Source organism: Epinephelus fuscoguttatus, linkage group LG10 (genome assembly GCF_011397635.1).
Source record: "Epinephelus fuscoguttatus linkage group LG10, E.fuscoguttatus.final_Chr_v1".
Classification (NCBI taxonomy): Eukaryota; Metazoa; Chordata; class Actinopteri; order Perciformes; family Serranidae; genus Epinephelus; species Epinephelus fuscoguttatus.
This window is the reverse complement of record NC_064761.1, coordinates 31,099,470-31,123,618: the sequence shown is the minus strand read 5'-3', so window position 1 is coordinate 31,123,618 and position 24,149 is coordinate 31,099,470. Positions and strand designations below refer to the sequence as shown.

General features: G+C 41.8%; 1 protein-coding gene across 2 annotated transcripts in view; it reads left to right on the top strand.

Annotated features, from left to right (window-relative positions):
* Positions 1 to 11,949, top strand: part of colgalt2b (collagen beta(1-O)galactosyltransferase 2b) — a 32,953-nt gene extending 21,004 nt beyond the window's left edge. For both annotated transcript variants that reach the window (XM_049588008.1, XM_049588009.1), the window contains exons 4-12: positions 101 to 235; positions 326 to 530; positions 2,796 to 2,915; positions 3,286 to 3,359; positions 3,657 to 3,763; positions 4,307 to 4,439; positions 6,464 to 6,591; positions 6,699 to 6,905; positions 10,680 to 11,949. In XM_049588008.1, the coding sequence (XP_049443965.1) occupies positions 101 to 235; positions 326 to 530; positions 2,796 to 2,915; positions 3,286 to 3,359; positions 3,657 to 3,763; positions 4,307 to 4,439; positions 6,464 to 6,591; positions 6,699 to 6,905; positions 10,680 to 10,953 (1,383 nt within the window). In that variant the 3' untranslated portion in view covers positions 10,954 to 11,949. The remainder of the gene's footprint in view (positions 1 to 100; positions 236 to 325; positions 531 to 2,795; positions 2,916 to 3,285; positions 3,360 to 3,656; positions 3,764 to 4,306; positions 4,440 to 6,463; positions 6,592 to 6,698; positions 6,906 to 10,679) is intronic.
* Positions 11,950 to 24,149: the final 12,200 nt, after the last annotated feature.

The window sequence follows — 24,149 nt, the reverse complement described above, 5'->3', positions numbered from 1 at the left end:
AGGAAAATCCTGCATAATATACCCTTAAAAATGAACCACACAGCTGACCTGATATGATACAATGAGTGACTTGTACACTCAGACTCTCTCCCCTCTTTAGTTTGTAGACAGTGACAACCTGCTGACGAACCCTCGTGTGCTGAACCTGCTGATGGCTGAAAACCTGACCCTGGTAGCTCCCATGATGGAGTCTCGCTCGCTTTACTCCAACTTCTGGTGTGGCATCACCCCACAGGTACACTTTGGATTGAAATTCATACATCTGTCCATCCTCTCAGGTAGATTTATCACCTAAACCTGGCGTTCTTCATCTCCCTCCTCTCAGGGTTACTACAAGCGAACCCCAGACTACCAGCCGATCAGGGAGTGGAAGCGGCTTGGCTGTTTTGCTGTTCCCATGGTGCACAGCACCTACTTGTTAGACCTGCGTCGTGAATCCAGCAGGGACCTGGCTTTCTACCCTCCGCACCCAGACTACAGCTGGGCATTTGATGACATCATGGTGTTTGCATTCTCGGCACGTCAATCCGGTCAGTTTGAAAACTGAACTCACAACACACTACCACATTTGCACCATGGTCTCAAATGCCACATGACAGCTTCACTTTGATGAACTGAGGCTTGTTAGTAACTTCATTAATTCACTTACATTGCGAACTGTTTTTAATTCTGAATGTGTGCACTGCTGAGGGCTTTTGATTGGTTTTATGCACATGTCTCAGATTAAAGCAGATGAACGAAAGCAGAGAAAAATGGATCCATGTGTTCGTCTTGACTGTGCTTGTGTCTGTGTGTAAGTGTGCAACAATACCAGTGTTTGTAGATTTGTGTGTTTGACGTGAGTAATCATCCATAGGGAACAAACAGAGCCATTAAGCTTTCCATTACACAGACAACAAGAGTGTGTGGCATCTGCCTGCCAACTTAAAGTAAACACATAAAAGCATTCACACAAACAGAAACCGATATGCAAACAATAAGACCCTCACAGAAACACAGAGGCACGGCTTCTTCTGTCCCACAAATTAGTTTCAATATCTACAACAATGCAAAAATGTACAAGTAAATATACTTTGTTAAGGCATTTACATACCAGGGGCGTGACGAAGAAACAGCATAAAAATTCTTGCCTGCATCAAACCTATTCATACCAGCAGTGATGTGAGTTTGGGACATTTGCAACAGGATGTGATTGGTTTGGCCTTTATTCCTGGTACGAAAACCTTGCAAAATCAACTTTATTCTGAAAAAAAAGTCATTCATTCATTGCATTGTATTCGTGTTTGGTGTGAAAGTACTGATGACAAAAACAACAGTTAAAAAAATACATTGACGTGCAAATTCATTCAACGCCTCTGTTGTGTGAAGGCCTCTAAAGTGAGAATATTTAACTTCTGAAAGAGGAGATATTCTTCTCATTCTTCTGATAATGAATAAAATGTTTAATTCATAAGCAATAACACACCCTTGCTCAATTCAACCCACTCTGGAGTGTGCTGTTAAAGCCTTGATTGATCTTTTATAATTAATAGCATATGGTGGCAAATGATTTTTGCAGTGCAATGGACATTTCTTAGTCAATTCCCTGACTTTGTAGGGGTTTTTTTAAGTTCTGCTACTGTTACACTCCATTTAAGCATTCACTGTTATCTTATATTTACTTTATTTAACCTTTATTTAACCAGTAGTGTTATATAGTATAGAGAGAACTGGACCTGCGTGACTCAGACAGCTGTTTAGTTTAAAGTGGATTTATTTTCAATAAAGCAAGAAGAGGTGTCTTGGGTTGATCCAGGGCGCTTGGGGGAAACAGGGCAGGCAGGCTGAGCCAAACCGATGACCGGTGAGCGCGGATCTGAGGCACAGAGAAACAAGGCTTAGGTAAAAAAAAAAAAAAAATTCCAAGAGGAAAAAAGCAATAAGCAATAAATAGGCCATCGTTAGTACAGCAAGGTCAACTGAATGATCTGGCGGAGCCCGGACTGCAGAGCCAGGCTCTGCTAACCAAACTGATTATACAGGATACTATGATGAGTTAGGGGCTCACAGTTGGTAGTGAATCTCAATGCAACATGATACACAGAGTCCAGAACATGCAGCATTGGGAGGGTGCATTCATATATAATACATCCCCATAATCAAGCATAGTCAAGAAAGTAGCAGAGACTCGTCTTTTTTTGACCAAGAAAGAGAAGCAGTTCCTATTTGTAAAATAAAAACCCAGTTTCAGTTTAAGCCTTTCCACAAGTTGCTCAACATGTGTCTTAAAAGAAAGATAATCATCTAACACAATACTCAGGTATTTATAAGATAAATAAATGTCACTTATGCATAATTTTACTTTTCAGTAAAACTTACACAGGGAAACACAAGTGAATTAATTAAGTATGAAACAGAACCCAATTGAAATGCAACATAAAAACAAGGACACACATGTTGATAATGCTATGAAAGAGAGGATGGTTTTGATTGATAACATATGTTTCTCTTGTGTGAAGTCTGCATACTGGTGTCCAGGGCATCATAGCACATTTGATCCCTCCCGAAACATGCAAAGCACTTTTATCCACTCTGTATGACACTGTCCTAACCATCCCACCTAACCACGCTTCATGCATAACAACAACACTTAAAGGAACATCGAGCAGTTTATTAGCTGTGGCAGTATTTATTTGCTGTCAGCACACGTAGACGAGGTATGAGGACCTGGGGCGGTCTAATTTGCATGTTTATTTGAAGGTTTGGGTCAAAAGGTTTTATTTACAGAACCATGTGTGCACGTGTGTGTGTTCCAGGTGTGCAGATGTACGTGTGCAACAAAGAACATTACGGCCTGCTGCCTGTCCCTCTAAAAGCACAGCAGAGTGTGGAAGATGAAAGCGAGAGTTTTATACACACCATCACCGAGGCTTTGAGTGAGTCCTTACACACATACACATGCAACATTTTCCAGCTGTTGTGGCTCTACTATCAGTCACTCCTTGATTACTTTACCTCTCAGGTTTGTTTCTTTTCCGTCTTGACCCCGACCCTTCATGATTGCATCCTGTCAACCCTCATCACCTAAATCCCCCTCCTCCATACTGTCTCTATATCTTCTCCTCCCCCTCCCTGTTTATTTAACCCCCACCTCCGTCTCACTTTCTCCCCCCACCCCCCTCTCACTGCTCAGATTTTAAATAAAGCAAATTAAATTAGCCACCACAATCCCGAGGAAATTCAACTGTTTTCTAATCCTGTTTTTGCTGTGTTAACCTTTCGCCTCCCTCCTCTCTGTGTCCACAGTTGACCACGACATTGAGCCCACTGAGCACCTGTACTCCCCGCCGTCACCGCAGGACACCACTGGTTTTGATAAAGTGAGTTATGAGTGTGTTGGCTCTGCCTGCAGGAATGGGAGCTCTTCAGCTTCTTCTCTCTGTGTATTTACTGTTAATCAGCAACTCCCACTTCCTGTTGTTGTAGCTGGGTCTCCAAGTTCTTCTTCCTTTGCCCTTGCCTTCATCTCAAACCTCTCTGCCCAAACTTCTGTTTTAATTGTCTTCTGTTCACTTTATTAGGCATCTTCTATTGTACAGAGAGAAACTGATAGAAAATAGGGAACTTACAGAATAGAAAATCTCTTAAATGAACATGTCTCCATTTTTTCTGTTTAGATTTTCCTGATCAATCTGAAGCGACGGCTGGACAGAAGAACCAGGATGTTGAAAACAATGTCTGCGCTGGGTCTACACGCCACGCTGGTAGACGCAGTGGACGGCAAGTAGGTTACCTGCATTCACACAGCCCTGCATGAACCCGATGAACTGACCTGAAGGCTGTTTTAATCCTCAAAGAAATCACCTCAAACTCTCTGTGCTTACATTTTTTAAGTATATTCAGCACCACCGCAAGTCAGGTTTTTCCACCCAAAACATCTCATGCACTTAAACTGTGCTCCCTGAACGTCAGCTAAGATAATGCCCGGCCTTGTGTCTCCCGTCTGTTGCTACTTTTTCTTACATCTATATCCAAACATCCTGTCTAAACAGAGCTTTGGTGTTTGTAGCAACAGGCTTGACTTACTTTCCCTCCTCGGCACTTTCTTTAATCCGCTGTTGAGAATGTCCTAATCCTTCCTCCAGCCTTTGGTTGTCTGGCAAAATGTATTACTTGTTGCAGCTTGCTGAGATTGACTTTATTGTGTTTTGCAGAGACGCTGTTTTCACTGATGACAAACTCAGCTGCATAATGACAAGTGTAGTTATGAGAATGACCTTTCTTTTCCAACTACTCATCCCACATTTCCTTTCCCCATCTCTCCCAGAGCTCTCAATACGTCCCAGCTGCAGGCGCTGGGAATAGAGATGATGCCGGGCTACAAGGACCCTTACTCTGGACGAGTCCTGACCAGAGGGGAGATCGGTTGCTTCCTCAGCCATCACTCTATATGGACACAGGTAAGAGCACAGAGGGAGTAACACACTGATTTCGCAGAGGAAGGCCCGTGTAGTGAGCAGTGGTGGTTGGAAGATCTTGTGACAGCACAACCTGCTGACATCTCCTTCAACAGGAAACAAATGTCCTCCTTGTTGCCTGAAGATAAATGTGCATGTAAAGGCAGAAAACTTGTAGGTGAACATCAGCTGCTTGTGATCAAGCTAATTACAATAGTTCTCCCACATAGCGCCGAAATAAGCTGATCATCATATTGTTATAATAGTTGTGGTGACTGCTCAGTATGTAGATATTTGTTTTGTTTGTTTTATGGTTTTGTCATGTGCATGTAGCAATATGATGTCACAACAGAAGTTGCCAGAGTGTGGCAGTTTGAAACATGTATATATTATATCATATTATATTATATATTCATCCATTTTCCATAACAGCTTATCCTGTTAGGGGTCGCGGGGGGGCTGGAGCCTATCCCAGCTGACACTGGGCGAGAGGCGGGGTACACCCTGGACAGGTCGCCAGACTATCACAGGGCTGACACATAGAGATGGACAACCATTCACACTCAGATTCACACCTACAATTTAGAGTTACAAATTAAACTAACCTGCACGTCTTTGGACGGTGGGAGGAAGCCGGAGTACCTGGAAAAAACCCCACCCTGGGTTCAAACCAGGAACCCAGGGTGGGGGAGCCCTGCTGTGTGGAGTTTGCATGTTCTCTCTGTGTCAGGTGGGCTTTCTCCAGGTACTCCTCACACAATTCAATGAATGGGTGAAAAGTGGCATTTTAATTCATGTTTATAAATCAGCTTCCAGACCATCAAAGCAAAACAGTTAGTGTAGTGATCGTTCCAAATAATGTGAATAATGTAACCTCAGTATTTTTCAGCCTTGACCCTATTTTCTCAATTCAACTAATGACTAATGGGAACAAGAATTTCTGAAACTGGTCCAGTACTGAGTGAGAGCGCTGCAGCTGGCAGCTGCAAAACAGGCTGCAATGTAATCCCTGCAGGCAATTGTACATCGTCAAGTGTGTGACCACTAAAAGTGCTTGTTTTTGCTACTGACAGGTTCTCATTGTTATTACAAGTGTCTAACAGCATTATGGAAAGGATCCCTACAGAGATAGACCTTTTTATTAAGGAGTAAAATCCTTTTTGTTTAGCTAGAAACAGCCGTTGTATTGCTCTCACCAAAGCCACCAGACTCCATTTAAATAAACAGTAATTTTGTCATTGTAAAACACACCTCAACTTTCTACTGTTACAACAATCACCATTGATTCATTCATTCATCTTCTAACCGCTTCATCCTCTTGAGGGTCGCGGGGGGGCTGGAGCCTATCTCAGCTGGCATCGGGCGAGAGGCAGGGTACACCCTGGACAGGTCACCAGACTATCGCAGGGGTGACACATAGAGATGGACAACCATTCACGCTCACATTCACACCTATGGACAATTTAGAGTTACCAATTGACCTAGTCCCCAATCTGCATGTTTTTGGACTGTGGGAGGAAGCCGGAGTGCCCGGAGAGACCCCACGCTGACACGGGGAAAACATGCAAACTCCATACAGAAGGGCTCCCACACCCGGGATCGAACTGGCAACCCTCTTGCTGTGAGGCAACAGTGCTAACCACCACACCACGTGCCGCCCACAACAATCACTAATTCATTCAAAAGGTTTATCTCTGTAGGGATCCTTTCCATAATGTTGTCAGACACTTACAATAATAACTTGAGCCTGTAAGTGGCAAAAACAAGTACTTTTTGTGATAGTACATGAACCGTGCACAATTGCCTGAGCTGCCAGCCGCAGCTGTCTCATTCAATACTGGACCAAAATACAGAAGTTACTCTTAAATAGCCTGCACCATCCTACTGATAAATTGAAGCCAAAAAATGGCCCACATAAGATAGAACAGATAGATAAGTAAGCATCATGAATAATGTAAAAGATAGGGACAATCCAGACAGCTTTTATTCTTTCATTCTAACTTGGGTGTTTGTACTTTCTGATCCAGGTGATAGAGCAAGGCCTCCAGAGGGTTCTTCTTTTAGAGGATGACGTGAGGTTTGAGCCCAGGTTTAAACGACGGCTCCAGGCCATAATGGATGACATAGACAAAACCCAGCTGGACTGGGACCTCATGTAAGAACACCCACTCATCCCCACACTTTTTGTTCTTTCAAATAAATGTGCATTTGCACCCATTCACATGAAGCCTCATCAACACATTCTTCCCATCTCTGCTCTAGCTATGTGGGGCGTAAGCGTATGCAGGTGCAGCAGCCGGAGCAGTCCGTGGACGGCGTGAACAACCTGGTCAAGGCTGACTACTCCTACTGGACACTCGGCTACGCGCTGTCACAGCAGGGAGCCAGGAAGTTACTGGCCGCAGAGCCATTCGCGAGGATGCTGCCCGTCGACGAGTTCCTGCCCATCATGTTCAACAAACACCCAAAGTCAGTCTTTTCTCCAGTTTTCTTTGATTTTAAATTACAGTGCTGCATGACTGCGCTTAGAATAACAGGAGTAGCATGCTCATGGGATACAAAGGCATGGAGATTTATTTGAGGCGTGTAATGCAGAAAACCACAAAGCTACAAAGAGATGTATTACTATTAAATGTTCACAAACACAGACAGAAAGATCCTTACACACAATCTGGTTTATGAACAGACAGACAAATATTTACTGAGGACCACGAATAGATGATTGCAGGTGCACTCTATATCAGGTAATCCACGTTCAGAATAAACACGAAGATGCAAAATTAAAAGCTATATTTAAAGAAAACAGTCAGGCATGCATCGATCCTGTGCATGCACAAAAACAGACACGAGGGCAATAAACCAGCGCTGAAATACTGAAGGACCTAGTGTACAGTAATTATCTATACATAGACACAAACATGCTTGTTGGCAACTTTTTAAACAGTGGAATAGTGTGTAGTTTCCTAGTTTGTTCCCGTGTGGTAGACCACAACCTCCGTTCAGTTCAGTTCCAAGATATGTTCCCTATATGTCCCGGCTTATACCCTGATTATGTTCGCCCCTCTTTCTTTCTTTTTCTTTCCATAACCAACCCCTTCTTCTTCTTCTTCTTCTTCTTCTTCTTCTTCTTCTTCTTCTTCTTCTTCTTCTCTGTTTTCTTCTTCTTTCCCTTCGTCTTTGCTCCCTCGTACACAGGACACGGATTGTTCTTGGGGTTCAGTGGGTACAAGGCTTTGCACAGCACACACAATGCCGGCTTTTCTCTTTCTTTTCTCCTTGGGGATGCCTGCCGTGCCCTGCTCCACCTCCACCTCCACCTCCACATCCTCCCTCCTTTCCATTTTCTTTATCATTTATTCTTAAAGGGAGCTCTTTGTCTTTCTTGGCTCTCTTCTCATTCTTCATTTCTTTTTTACGTCTTTATCATTCCCTCACTCTCCTCAACAGACCTTTATGTTTCTGCACACCCACTCCTTCCCCGTGTCACCCACCTCTCCTCCCCCCTTCCTTCCTTCTCTCTCTTTGAGGAATGTGGGCCAGCACGGCTCTTCCTGCTGGTTTTGAGAAGGGGACAGGATTCCCATTGATAGAGGCCTGGGCATGGGGGTGGGGTAGAGATGGACACTGTGTGAGTGTGAGCGTGTTACTATATAAATACATGTAGATGTGTGTCCAGAGTGCAGTGTATAGATTACTAGGTAAACACGCTGTGTGTGTATTCAACAGTGAGAGAAGGTGAGTTTGTTCAGAAGTGAAAGAAATGGGAAATATGGACAGAGATGTGGAGAGGCAGCTGGGAAATTTTGTAAAATGTTTTGTATATTACATAAGTGAACAGCAGGGGATTATGTGTTTTGTTTAAATTGCGGCTATTATGTCACATATGTTGTTTTTAGGGGAAAGAAAGCTGTATGGTGAGACTGCTGTCTTACTAAACTCAGTAAAGTGCTTTCTCTTCTCCTCTCAGTTTTTGCTCTGCAACACACATTAAACAGAAGCAATAGAAATACACGACAGTAAAGACAGGTAGAAAAGGCCTCATTGCGTGAAAAAATGTGTGAGTGGGTTCGTTTGTGGTCTAATTAAGGTGTAGGGTTTCACTGTCACATGTGGTGCTGACAGGCTTTAAACAGGTATTGAACAGCAGGGAGTTGACCCCTGTTGTGACCTCTGTCTGCACGAGCCTCCAGGCTGACGTGTCCCACCCAAACAGCTCTCCTTCATCGCTCTGACCCGCCTGCACACTGACGATGACAGGCTGATAGTAGAGTTTTGTGCTGCTTATAGTGTGACACAATATGATGGTAGTTTACATGACGACATGAAGATGTTAAATAAATGTTTTTCAGATTTTCTTTATCATGCCCACTGTTTTTAGTCTACTGTGCTGCAAAGTAGCTGAGAACATTTACTCAACTACTGCACTTGAAGTAATCATCTCAAAGATTTTCCTTTATATAGCTATCTGTTAAGTAACTATTTATCGCTGAATGAGGGAACACAATGGTGACTGAGCCTATGGTCCACTGTTTCAAGCCTTTAGCACTCCACTTATTTGATGGGCAAAAAAGTTATTAAATAGTGTGGCTCTTCTAGACTTTCCAACTGTTATTGAACTTAATGGATCAAATTCTTATCGTGAAATGTGTCATTTCACCGGGGTTGAGATTTACGCCATGTAAGTCTGTGGGGAAAAAGCCTTTTTGGGTCACATGGCATCATGTGACGAATGTAATTCCACCACTTGGCCACTATGAGAATTGGCTTCAAAACCTGGCACACCTCCTGGGGGACTGCCTTGAATTTGTGTTATTACAAACTGGGTGTCAGAGGCGACGTTCCCAGGAAAAGTCACAAGCGGCCCACAGTTAGTGACAGGGTTTCCATCTCCCAGGAGTGGTTGATCCACCAGAGAATAAAGGCAGAGATAACACAACAGACTGGCTCCTCAACTTGCATGTATGTGAAGCGGCGTAACCTCCGTTTTTTTGGTTTTCTTGGTCACTCGCAATTATTGCTTATTGTCATGGGTGCCACCAAAGAGAAAGAAAGAGAGACTGTAGCTTTAAATGCAGATTTTGAAGTGCTTGTACTCTTCTTGAATGCCTGTATGCTCATTTGTTTTGGTACATCAGAAAAGAGTGTATATTATAATTTCCAGGACCAAATGTGGCATTTACAAAGTCCAAAACCCAAAAGATCTTCAGTTTACTATCATATATGACAAAGAAAAGCATGAGCTCCAACTTCAGAAGCTTTAACTGGATAATGATTGACACTTTGGGTTAAGAAATTGAAATAAATAAATGGCAGAATAGTTGTTGATGAACTTTCCGTTGAACAATTAAACGACTGTTGGTTTCAGCTCTAATTCTACCACATTTCAGACGAGGGAAATAATGTGCTTTTTATTCTACAACATTTATCTGATAGCTATAGACACTAGTTACCATTCACCTTCATATCTGACCTCTAACAGCATATAAAGACTCAATTCCTCTGCCACTGTTTTTGTAAAGCATGTGATTTTGTGCAGAGTGATAAAACATCCCTATTATGACTAATTGTTTTGCAGTTTAGAAGAGTGTCCTGTTCCCCTTTTTATATCCTGTAAATATGCTGTCCGTGGTAAAATTAAATTCCGGTACACTGAGTGCACAGACAGCAGAACTATAAGTTAACAGGATATGATGAGTCAGTGAAGCAAAATACCAAACGGTCAAAATAGTCCTTCCTTCCTCTGAACTTTGGTATAGATAAGTCACAGAGGATGAGTCGGTAATCATATCAATCACATCACATTTCTAAATGCCAACATTTTTTAATGTACAGGTGCTGAAGAGTTTGAAGCTTCCTGTTGATTTCCTCTCGAATAATCTCTCGTCATTATTAATGTAGAAACAACTGTTTGATTCGTTGATGAGTTAGCTGACAGAAAATTAACTGAAAAGTATTTTGATAACTGACATGAGCGGACACGTAACATCTAGTCATATTAATGCAGGTGTACAGTTGCTTTAAGACCTGACACTTGATTTTAAGAAAGCACAAGACATCACTCTAGGCTGTGGGGACTCGTTAACCATATTTGTTAGCTATATTTCTAACGTTTTATGGATGAAATTAAATAATCAAAGGTTAATTGATAATGATAATAATTAATACTCAACACTTTAATCAAAATCAAATTGCCTCTAGTATCCTTAACATCTCTTCTCCCCATCTGTCCCCCATCTTTCTCAGCACTGACTACATGTCCCACTTCGAGCCGCGGGACCTGAAGGCCTTCTCTGTGGAGCCGCTGCTCATTTATCCCACCCACTACACCGGAGAGCCAGGCTACATCAGCGACACAGAGACCTCTACCATCTGGGACGACGAGGCCGTGGCCACAGACTGGGATCGGCAGCACGCCCGCAAGACGGCCCAGCAGGGCAGTATCCGCCCGGTGGCACAGAACAGCGTCACTGGAGACTCACCGCCTCCTGCAGCTCGAGCCTCAAGGGACGAACTCTGATACGGAGACCTGAGACTCACAGAGAAAGACTCGTGGTACCATGCCGTGTACACACAGTGACTGTCGCGTGTACGCACACTTGAAAAAAAAACACTTGAACTGACATACTGTACGTTCATTTACACACACACTGGTGTCCGAGTGGATGAAAGCTGAGTTAGGATGTCAATCTACTCTGCTGCCTGATGAGGGGACACTGAGGAAAGGAGGAAGAGGAGAATCTGGGACGAGGGCCAGCCGGCCTTTGACAAAAGCTTTATTTATTCCCCATGTCCCTCCTCTGGGCATGTGGAGACAGTTACGGCCTGAGAAAGCTTAAGCAACACATGGAAGACAGCTAACATTATTTGCAGGACATGAAAGAAAAAAAATATCACAAATCAATTTAAATGTTGAAGAAGATGATGGTTATTTAAAAAGAACAGATGCTTTTTTACTTTTTAATGGACAGCCGGAGAATAAAAGAACCTTAACGCTGTCTGAAAACAACTCTCAAGTGTGCGTGTGAAACTGTGTGTGCGTGTGTGTGTGTGTGCGTTCATGAACATATGCGTGTGTTTACAGAGCTGATTGTGTGTGGGAAGAGGGAGGCTGACTTACCGTACCCAAGAGTGTCACTACTTCAGATGATGTCACACACACACACCCACACTCACACACACACCCACACACACCCTGAGAGTTCAGTCCTTCTTTGCTAAGCAGCAGGGCAGTAATGGATGTTATTAGGCTCAGTGTTACTGTCATTGCAGATATGTCACTTGCACAGCGGGCTGGTCCCGCTAGTTAGCATTTCAGAGCAGCGGTCTCACATTACACGTAGCCTGCAGGATGTTTTATAAGCAATTTTGTCCACTTCAGACTCCTGCGCTCAGAATTGATATGCATTGAATAATTTTGGATAAGCTGGATTATTGAATTATTCATGTCCTCGACACAGGCTGTTCTTCATTCAGTTGTGATGCCGGGCTGAACCAATAAAACAACTTCCCTGTTTTCTGTGTTTTCACTGACTCTGCAGCATAATCTGACACAGAGGTTATCTTCTTACAGTAGTTGGGATTATTATTGGATTAGTGGCGTTGCAGAGAGTTTGGGGTCAGAAGCAGATGAAAAGAAGAGATTCAAATCCATGTTATCAAAACAACAACAAAACACACTGCTGTCTTTATCTCAGTGGGGCTGGAACAAAGATTTCATTAAGCATTGTATATTATTGTTTAATCAGTTGAATAGCAAGCATGACCTTGCTGCAACTGTTCACACGACCTTCTGATATCTCCTCGAATGGAAGGCAGACTTTTACCCTGTCCTGAAAATAAGCCTCGTGGCATTGCACCAAGTGGTGGTAAAACATGAAAGGCGCTGCAACCTCCCAATAAATCCGAGGTTTGTGCGGTGATCACGTAGAGGACACTCAGTGGGTGTGTTGGCTCCAACTGTTCACTGGCTGAGTGAAATTCTGCTCACTGTTTTATAGTTCCTGTCTGCTGTGGGATCTGACAGAGAGGAGGATGGAGAGGGGGGAGTGGGAGCTGAGGTAAGGGTGGTGGTGGAGGTTATAGGTGATGGGGAGAGGAAGTGGATGAGAGAGAAAGAGACAAAGGGTGAAGAAGATCCATTAAATATTAATGTCCTGCAGTTGAGTTGAGAAATGAGACAAATCCTGTTTTTATTACTTTGCTATCAGGTATCCTTCTTCTTTGATCAGATAAAAACATATTGCTGACCCTGCTTCATGCTACACTGACCAAACTACATCTAATATCAATGTCATGCCTAGAATCAATACATCAATCGGTCAGTTCCTCCATGTTTGAGGGGTTACCTGTTATTCCCCCAGGCGTCTAAGGTGAAACAGTCTCCACTTTGCCGAGTCAGCACCCAGCGCCAGGCCCTTTGTGATTTGGACACCAAAGTACTTGAAGCTATGTAGCCTTTCTTCCGAGGACCTGTTAATATTAAAGGGGGGTGTAGTTCTTTTGCTGCTCTTTCCCGAGCATCTCCTTAGTTTTGCTGATGTAGGTTGGGTCCTCTACTTCTGTCAGGTACTCCTGTTTTATTGTTATCCATGATCAGACCCACCACAGCTCTGTTGTCAGAAAACTTGATGATGGTTATGGAGTCTAAAGTGGCTACACAGTCATCATGTGTGTAAGGGGAGTACAGCGGGGCACTCAAACGCAACCTTTGGGTGCTCTGGTTCTAAGGATGAGGGTCAAAGAGGTGTGTCAGAAGGTCAAGGATCCACATGCGCAGTAAGTTGTTAATCCGAGCTCCTTGAGCTTTGTGATGGTGTTAAATGCTGGACTGTAGTCAGTATACAGAAATTCCATAGCTCCCTTTCTTGTCCAGGTGAGATAGGTTGATGCAATGCCAAAAGAGAGGGACTATGCTGACACCTGCTGGTTGCAAGTGAAATAACAGCCAGACTGTACAGCTGTTGCTCCACGGGGCCTGTTCAATAGAACAGTGCATTTTATGATTCACTGTTATGTAATGTAAAACATATGCTAATAAAATATTTTCATTATATTTGAATGAAAGGGAAATTCGACTTCCAAAACTGACTGGTGAACACACACAAACACACACAGAGACACATGCTGACTCATTCCTAGGGGGATGAAATGAATCAGCTGTTCATGAGTGATGTCGTGCACTTAAACTACAAAAAAACAACAACAGGATTTCAGTGTAATAAATAGATATTGACTGTACTGTATGCTCACACATTCTTACATAACTCACACTTTCTCAGCCCATATATACTGTACATACCTCCATATAAATACATCAATTGTAAGAATAGAAGTCACGCATCACCCTCCTTCTCCTCCTCCTCTTCTACTTCCTTTTATTTCTGCTGCACAGCAGTGCCGGTGTTTCATGGAGGGATCCCGCTCTCAGGTAAGAGAAACATTGCCCTATCTGATACAGAATTCTTTTTGTTAGGCTTTAATTTGCTAGTAAAATCACTTCACTGTGTATCGGCTTGAAAATTGTGTATTTACTGTAGGTAACATGGCTGTTGGTGATGAAATATTGACCCACAGTATGTTACACTTTATTAATAATAAGGTAGCACTGGAAGTTGGAGAATAACACTGACAGTGTCTCAACATTTGACGTGGATTCATGGTGTGTGTGTATGTGTGTGTGTGTGTGTGTGTGTGTGTGTGAGAATACTCATGTATCTGTGATATTGTGAGTTTGTGAATGTGAGTGTGTGTCTCCTGTAAGTGTACAGTAAGAGAGGTAGGAGCAAAAGAGCGCACTCCCAGCCTTAGTTCACTGAGACACCATCTAAAATATTTATCAGATCAAGTCTATCCCCTCGCTCTCTGATTGCTCCGGCTCTTTTTATTTATTTATTTTTATAACTGCACTGGCTCTTATCTCACCAGCACACACACAAACACACACCCGATGACTGATATGTAACACCTGCTGCAGGACTTTGCAGTGGACCTGCAGGTTTTCAACTGACCTGCCTGACTCAGCAAGAGACAACAGACTTGTGATACTCTGATTACTCAAGACAGTCAAGTCAAAGGTCCAACAAAGAATATATTCTAATCCCAGATCAAATGTGTATTAAAGGGTCTTGAATACGTTTTCTTTGTTAATTGTAATATCAAGTTAAAAGTATGAATCCTTGTTTCTTGTCTTGTCTGCTGGGGCGGCAGTAACTTGGGTCTGGTTTAAGTCCCCATCCGGACCAAATAGAGACCGTGAACTGATAACTGGATTGATTCATAGGCAGCCCCCTCACTCTGACATCTCTCCATATAATGCATGTATAGATCCTGTTTGTGCATGTGTGTGTGTTTCGTGCTTGAGTGTATATGACAACAGAGTGAAAAAATTGAATTTCCCCTCGTGGGTTAAAAAAGTAAAAAAAAAAAGGAAAAAGGTCTGTTAGTGCTAAGGTGATGATTCACCTGTTACACATTCAAATTATTTGACACTGAAGGGAAAGTTGTTGTGGAAGCGAATGAAAGCACTGCTTCACAAGCCACCAATTAACCAAGACCAGACATATGACTTTCACACACACGCTCTAAGACAGCTGATCCCACTATTCTGACAGAAGATGGTACATGTATTGAAAGAGTCACTTCCTATAAATGTCTGGGCATAATGGACAGATGAAAAGTTGACTGAGGCCAAAACTGGACTTCTTTTTCATTTAAAAAAAAAAAAAGTTTTTCTTTGGAGGCCAGGAAGAGAACTGTGCATGTTCATTTCTGTCTGTATTACATGGTGATGTGATTTACATTCATGCATCTTCATCCTTACTTAAATAACTGGATTCTGCATATAATGCTGCATTTCGTTTTGTCACAAATGCAGGCTCTGGCACTCACCATTGCATTTCATATTAATCTTTCGGATGGCCTTGTCTGTGTAAGAGGAGAAAAATGCACGTTGTTATTTATTGCCGAGGCACTGTTAGGTAAACTACCCACTTATATATCCAGCCTTTTGTCCTTTCATTTTAGCAGCTATTGCACTCATTCTTCAAATCGTATTCTTTTAAATGTCCCCAGGGTGCGCTCAGAGCTCAGTAAAGCTGTTTTCTCTTCTTATGCACCCTGGGTGTGAAATGGACTTCAAAATGTTGTTACCTTACAAGCACTCCCTGCCTTGAACACCTTTAAATGTGTTTTAAAAACTGCCCTGGTGGAAACATGTTGTTCCTTTTCAGTGCTTGACTTAGGTGGAATGTGTATGGATGTAATTGGTATGGCCTTTATATCCCTTTTCTTTCACTACTTTCCCTTGTGTTACTTTTATGTCTTGTATGTGTTTCACTGTGTAACGTTATTTCAATGAATGTTGATTGTGCCACTGTCTTGACCAGGACTCCCCTGGAGGAGGAGATTTTGTGTCTCCCTGGGACCCACCTGGGTGAATAAAGGATGAATTAAATACAATAACTTCACACTGAAAGAGGTTAAACTACAGCAAAGCAACCTCAGAAAGAAGTCTAGTTTGGTTAACTAGAGCTGCTTAGAAACAGTAGTTCAAACTACTTTGTAAATACTTTGTTATTGCAAAAAATGCTGTGATGAACAAAAAATAATAGAAATAAAACAAATAAAATAAAATACAATAAAACAAAATTGAATAAAATGAAATAAAATTAAAAAAAATTGAATAAAATAAAATAAAACAAAATAAAATAAAATAAAATAAAATTAAATTAAATTAAAACAGACTGAAGTCATCTTTGGTTTTACATACAATGTCCATGAGTAAGACACCTGCCTTCCAGATGCTAGAGTCCATGTGGGATTAGGCAGGATTACTTTTATGTTTGTTGGGTAACTTCTAAAACAGCATGCAACAACTTCTCCAAATATTTGTTAACACTAAAGGGAGGTTAATTACAGCAGAGAAGGAATTGGAAAATAATTATAAAAAATATTGCTTTAGTAGGAATGTTACCAGTAGTTAGCTACAGAAAAATGTCAAAAGAGTAATTTCACTACTTAAATCACTATGCAAATATGAACTACCTCCAAGCTACTGAAAAATGTAGTTGCAGAACTGGTTTAATAACATGTGGGTTACCACTCTTACTACTAAAACTGCTGAGTCATCTGTGGACAGGTTTACCAAGAATTGACAGATGGCTCTCCAGACAGCTGCAACTGGGAACCACTTTCAAAATCTGTGACCCTTCCCAAATGATACTGGGTTGAGTCACGTCAGTTTAATTCATTCAGCCAAGTGTGACTCAGAGTTTGGTCACTGTGCAGCACAGCCCTGAGCTTTCAGAGCCAGACGGACACAGTGCAGGAACCTAAATGACAAAGCATCAGCAAGACAGAGTTGTCCTGCTGCTTTCACATCACAGATTAAAAATTAAGCACTGTCTACGTGACATCATCTCTCCCTGGCTGCATTTGCCTTTGGGTCATGACCAGGTCAACTACACACTGATAACGTATGTTTTATTTGAAATTTTTTAGAGGCCCAAACAAAAAGAGTCAATAATAGAGGAATGCTCATCGTCCTGCAACCAACTTTCAGGCTGGGAGCTGCTGTGGTAGAGTGTGCATTATCTTTTAGCTGGTATGATGCAAATAAACTACAGCTGGTTGGATGTTTTTTTTTGGAATGCTTGTGCACTCATGTGTGACGGCTCTTCATAGTTTAGAAACAGTGATGTTTTATGAGTTCAATTTGCACATCTTAACTGATGATCCTATTAGTGCGGTATGCAAAGATGGTACACCTAAATGCCACATGCAAGATTCTTAGTCATCAGAGGGAACAGAGGATGATTTGTTTGTATAACTGGAAAGGATTGCGATTTTCGATGATTCTTTATGCAACAAAAGAGATATCGTTGCGTAAGTGGGAGAAGTGAGTCAGGGATGCGGTGCTGAGCAGGGAAGAGGCTGGTGACTAACGGCACTGTTGTAAGGCCATGTCCTTTTGACAGAGAAGGGTCTCACACATACGCACATCAACACGTGTACACGATCCACACATGTACACTCATGTGCGTATGTGGTTGAAAAGACTGAGGAAGCACAAAAAAAGAGAAGGAAATGGAAAAAGAAAACATTGTTGCTGAAACACTCACAGTGCCTCCTCCTTCTCCGCTTTTGTTTTTCCTTCTCTCTCTATCAGTGATCCAGAGAAAGTGTCTGTTGTCTCCTTCTGTTCTCTTCCTCACACTGATAATGAGTAACTGTTCAGTGTCAACAAGAGCTCCTCAGACCTCTGCTGAGTGAGTGAATGAGTGTGTGTGTGTGTGTGTGTGTGTGTGTGTGTGTGTGTGTGTGTGTGTGTGTGTGTGTGTGTGTGTGTGCACAAGGCAAGGGAGTGCTGTACTGTCAGTGCAGAAAACACCCTGTCTGCAGTAATACACACAGCCGAGGAAAGACAGGAGATAAATCTGAATGTAAACACTCTATTATTCTGATGTGATTTGTGTTTACGTCATGCTAATCCTCTAAAATTACCCCAGTCGAGGATTAAGCAAAAAGACAAAAATGAAGGAATTAATCTTTGACTTCACTGTGTGTTTTGTGTTCCTGTGGGAAACCAGCAGAGAGCAGTGTGGAGTTGTGTAAATGACAGGAAGGCTCAACCACAGCACTTGTAGTGGTGTGTCATCATCTGAAAGAGAAAGATTAATTTATGAGGAAGTGCTCTTATATAATCTGAGACGTTATGCCATAACTTATTATCTGCTTTATTCTAGTTGTTGACAAGTATTTTCAGTGGAAAGTAATTAAGTACATTTACTCTAGCACTATACTTAAGTAGGATTTTTACTTACTACTCTTACTTTTTAGTTGTTAGTGTCTTCATTTTACTTCCTTGTACTTCTTCTTTACCATATTTCTGAGGCAGGTATTGTACTTTTTACTTTTCTACATTTATCTGACACCTATAGATGTTTGTTGCCAGCGGGCACACAACTGACCCTCAACACTGAAATGTGGTTGAAATTATCAGTTGTTCAGTCAGCATTCAAACTGATCACCTTCATTTTGATGGCTGTAAAAAGGTTAACAAGATTCTTATAAATTAAGATTGAATGTCCGTTTCAACATTGAAACAAGTTTGAAACAACATTTAAAGTTCTTGAAACAACATTGAAACAACACTGTGAAGTCAGCATTCATCCGTCAAAATCAGAATATAATTCAACAGTGATTCAACATGGTGGATGAGGTTGATTCAACAGTGAATTAACATTACAATGCCAGCTGGGTTTCTTCAGTTTCTTTATTAGATTAAAGGAATACTTCACTCCTCAAATGATATTTTGTATGTCAGTTACTCACCCTGTGTTTGGTTAAATTAGGGAGGAAAATGTAGTTTTTCTCGCATGCCTTCACAGTGAACGGAGAATCCAAAAACTGAGAAAATTCTTGATGAATTGATGTCATAGGGGTCCATGTCTAACAACAGCATAACTACATAAAAACATTAATTTATAAACTCTCACATTACATGTGCAGTATAATCCAAGCCTCATTTGTCCAGTCCTTTGCTCAGTCCTTACTTTTTACACTTCTGCATTAACAGTGCAGGTGCACCCATTAAGGTAGAGAGAAACGGATGTTTTGATATAGTTAGGCTGTTGTTAAAGGTGATCCCCCACACTTAAAATCATCAGGAATTTTCCCAGTTTTTGGATTATTCTTTCACTGTGGAGGCATGTGGAGGAAAAACAAAGTGTCCTTCACAAATTCAGCGTCACACAGGGTTAGTAACTGATGTACAAATGGTCATTTGAGGAGTTAAGTATTCTTTAAAGCCCAGTTTAGACCAAAGATTTGTGACAATAGGAGACTGTTTTGGAATGTTGCAGCGGTGTGAACTGGCTGGTCTGAGCTCGTCTCAAGCCAGCTGATGTCACCTGCAACTCAGCTGGTCAAATCGCCGGCGAATGGTTTTAGAACATAAAGCACGTCACCTGTTTCTATGGCACACGGCTTACAGTGAAGTCAGCTGATCAAGTCAAAATGACTGCAGACGGTGTGTTCGCTTGCTGCGGCACGTGCACCATCCCCGCTGAGCCCTCTGTTTCTGTACTCATGGTGTGCTGGTGTCAGATAGTGGGTCGCTGTTGCTGCTTGTTGTATGTGCTTATGCCCCCTTCACACAAACACATTCTCACTGACTGAATAATTGGTGCTGGTATTTCTATGATTGTGGTGTATTTATTATGAATACAGTCCATGTGATGCTGAAGCTGTAAATCAGAACAGAAGTACAGAGAGTTGCTGCATAGAGATGATACATTGTCTCATGTCGTTGCATTGGTGTGAACTGACCGGTTTTAAGAACGTTGCAGAACAGCACATTGCAAGTAGCTGCTTGTTTGAACTTGTCTCGTTGAGAATCTTTGAGCTGAATTGGGATTAAGACATTCATACAAAACATTTGATCAGCCTCTAAAACATGATGCATTTTTATCAATCAAATGAGCCAACAGTAGGCTATGTGAAGTAGTAGTCTATCTAAACCAGCTACAACTTTAAAATGGTGCTTACACAATAATGCCTCAGTGAAAACATCTAATAATACTGTATATAACATTACAACACTAATCGAGGCTGATAATACATTTGTACCTTTACTTTTCACTGTGGTATTGCTGGATCACTTTGAAAGGATCTGAATACTTCTTCCACCACTGTTTTTTTTAAAATCTCATGTTTAATCTCAGCATACGATTCTACGGTTTTTACCACTGTGTTCAATAGAGATGTCTCTTTTTGTGTGCCACCGTTTGTGTGAAGGAGAAATGAGAGCAAGAGATTTTGTTTGTACTGACCCAGACTGAGAGGATCTTGAGCGTGCGTGTGTATGTGTGTGTGTGTGTGTGTGTGTGTGTGTGTGTTGTCAGAGTTTAGAGAGCTTTGGCTTCCCAGCTGTGTAAACTGGTGCTGGCCACACTGCGACTGTGTCAGCACAGTCAGACCGAGGCAGAGGAGAAAAGCAAGAAAAGTGATTTTCTTGAACTCTAATTTTACGGAACAACGAAAATGAGTTACACTGAAAGTTATAGAAAGGAATGGATTCATGTTCTCTCTTTTTCCTATGTTCACTTTCTTATATTTGACATATTAAAACATCTTTGGCAACATGTCAGGCATCAGTCCGTGAAGACCACCAAACTGGGCTAAAGAGCAGCGAAGTGAAGTGAGCAGTGGTCTTTGAGAGAAGGATCTCTTAACAACAGAGAGAGGAAATGGAGGAAGGAGGGGGGAGAGGAAGGCAGAGAGGGAAGGCTAGTTCACTGGAAGTCCATGCAGACAGCAAAAAGACAAGGCAACGTGTTTACTCACTCGTCCTGAGTATCATGCTCCCATTCATTCCCGGCAGTCACTCAGGCTCACAGTCACCAAGAGTCACGGTCACCTGACTTGTTTCCTTCTTCAGACACTTGATTTATCTGCTCTGATTACAGAGGCATTTTAATGTTTGATGGGTTTTTTTATCCATGACATCCAACCACGAGTCACTGCTATATATAAACATACTTTAGGTGGAGTCTCATTGCATTTTTGTGTGGTAAGGCTCCAAAGGAATTTTGTCACGTTGAGTCAGAGCGGAGATCTGAATCACAGCCGCAACATAGCTCATGTCTCAGCAGAAGCTTCTTGATGCTACAGCAGTGTTTTCTCTTTGTTACCGAGCTGCTGGTGATTCATTGAAGAGTCTGCTGGTGTGTTTGCCAGCAGTGGAAGACATGTTGAAGACAAGGTCCGGTGTGTAAGATTTAGGGGGATTTAGTGGTGTCTAGCAGTGAGGATTGCAAATTGTGACCAAATTGCTGAAACTTCTCCTGGTTAAAATTCTTTAAGTGTTTAATGCTCAGGAGGTTTTTACCAGGAGCTGAATTATCTGCTGAGGTCTCCTCCTCTCCTAAGCAAAAACAGCAGGTGATTAAAACCAGTAAAAACACTGAATAAAGCAGTTTCACATTACAAATCAGTGTTTCTTCAACATGTCTGAGATGGGACGCTAGCCTAGCACTTGCCATATGTTCAGAAGGTTTTTACTGGAAGCCGAATTAGAATCATTGCAGAGGTTTCTTCCTCCCAAAAACAAGAAGACCTGATAATTTAAACCTGTAAAAACACTGAATAAAACAGTTTCAAGTTGAAAATTTATGTTTTTACAATGCTATTCTGGGCTACTCTAGAAACTGATGGATTCTATAGACCAGGGCCTGCTTTCTATGTAGACATAAATGCTCATTACAAGAAAACAAAAACATGACAACTCTTATTTTGAGATGATTTTAAACAAAGAAAATATGCTTATCATGTTATATTCCATTTCTGCCAATATTCCCCCAAATTCCACACACTGGACCTTTAATTAAGAGAACCAAAAAATTGTCACAAGTGAAAGCCTTGCATTTAAAATTCTTCTTGATCAGAAGAACAGAGGTAATATCAGAAACAAGTATTTCAGATAAGTTTTTGCAGAAAATTGACTCTGATTACGTGTGACATTATCAGATTGTTAATACTGATGCAACTGTGTGTAAACAGCATTTTACTGATGCAGCCGGTTGAGATGGAGCTGGTTTTAGATGAATCAGAGTGAGACGAATAATGGAGTAGGAGAGAAGAAAAATTAAAGTTCATTGTATTCATTTTTTGTATTTTTTTGTCAAATCTTTTATTTTTTTTGTGATATTTGGATCGGCTCGACAGTTATTTAAATAAAGCTATGTGAGAAGTTGAGAGGGTGAACTGTCTCAGCTGTTACTAGACGTGAAGAGTGAAAAGGGGCCTGAACCATATAATATATAACAAAGTATAGCACACTAAGGATTGTACTAAAGTGCTGATCGCTGGCATAAGAAACTAGTGCCGCACACCCTGGCTGCACATGCATTTCTCTTTCATTCAGCCCTCAAGCCGTCTTCAAGATGCCGTCTTCAAGATCAAAGATCACAGTCAGACACAGGCACACTGATCTGTTACATAGGCCTTGTCACACACCTGGAGCTGGTTAGGTAATTATGCTACACCAAAACCAAGCAAGAGCCCTTCAACACTGCTAAACCTTTGAACAAAAAGAGTGACAGGAGCTGCAGCTTCAAAACAAATGACAACAGCCTCAGATTTCAGTTTAACATGCAAGCTTTGGTTCACTATATTCATACATAATACATAACAGCTATGTAGATTTCTAATAGAGAAATAGCAAAGTTTAAAGCATCAGATGAGGGGTCCCCAGTGGCCCAGGCACACCATGTATAAAGGCACCATCCCTGCTGCAGCAACCACAGGTTTGATTCCAGCCCCCAGCCCCCTGACGCATGTCACCCCCCCTTTCTCCCCCTTTTATGCTTGGTCTGTCCTGTCTAATAAAGGCATAAAAGAACATCACAATCAACTATGATTACAAAAACCTTCAGCTCACCTTCAAAGCCCTCCACAACCTACCCCCCACCTATCTCCCTGACCTTATCCAGGAATACACCCCCTCCCGCTCCCTGTGCTTTTCCCCTGCTGGTCTCCTGACCACCTCACACCTCAGCACCATGGGTTACATTACACATAACATTTCAAGTCATAGTCTATATTCACTCCATGATTGGTGGATGCAATACTGTTCCCTCCTGGAAAGTAAAACATCCAGATTAGGCTACCTAATGAGTAAAAAGCCAAAAATGAAATGTTGTCTTTAACAACATGTCATATTGTATAACTTTATCATGTGTTTATTTGTGTAAAATCTGAATCTGTAAAGTCATTACACTTGTCAATCAATGTATCTGAAGTACAATATTTCCCTTAAGGTAGTGGAGTAGTAGTATGTAGTAGCAAGTGGAAATACTCATGTAAAGTACATCAGAAATGAACTTAAGTACAGTACAGTGTGTGTTGATCCAAGGCCGTCTGCTATGAAGCAACTTGACCGGATGTCCCCCTGACATAAGTGTTTTTCCAGTGGCTGTTTATTTACCTGAGAAAACAGGATGCGCACTGCAGCTCCCAACTGTAGAGAGCAGCTTTCTTCACACTTTGTATAATATTAACTGCTGAATATGTGTAAAAGCGTGTGTGTGTGTGTGTGTGTGTGTGTGTGTGTGTGTGTGTGTGTGTGTGTGTCGGAGCACTGCCTGGTCCCAGATAATCCTCTCCTCAACAACTGTGGTCTTTTACACATGACTGGCTCTTATTCCTGCCCTGAACTCGATCACACGCACACGCATGCATGCTCTCCATAATTGTTACACATTTATTATGGTTTGACCTTTGCCCTGCTGTCATAAATGTCACCGAGCCGCACCGGGTGCTGAATCAGTAACTTTATGAAGCCATCACCTGCATCTCTAAACACCTGAGCTTGTTAAGTTTAATGCGAAATAAAAGTCTGTGTGTCATGTTTTACAAACACGGGACTGCCTGAACCAGTCCTGGTGGCAATTTGGAGTGTTTTAAATGTCTTCAGGGACACATTACAGCAGGATCCAGCAATGGAAATGACTCAGAACAATCAGAATGAGAGTTGAAATGTGTTTGAAGCTTCAGTGAGCGCAGTTTGGGAATTAGCAGGACATGAATGAGGGTAGAAGTCAATCCTTCATGGAAAATATCCTCTATTGTTAGTATTTCTTCAAACCTCTTCCAAAACATCCTCCTCTCTATCTCAGCTTCCTTCTCTCCACATTCTTCCACAGTCAAACTGTC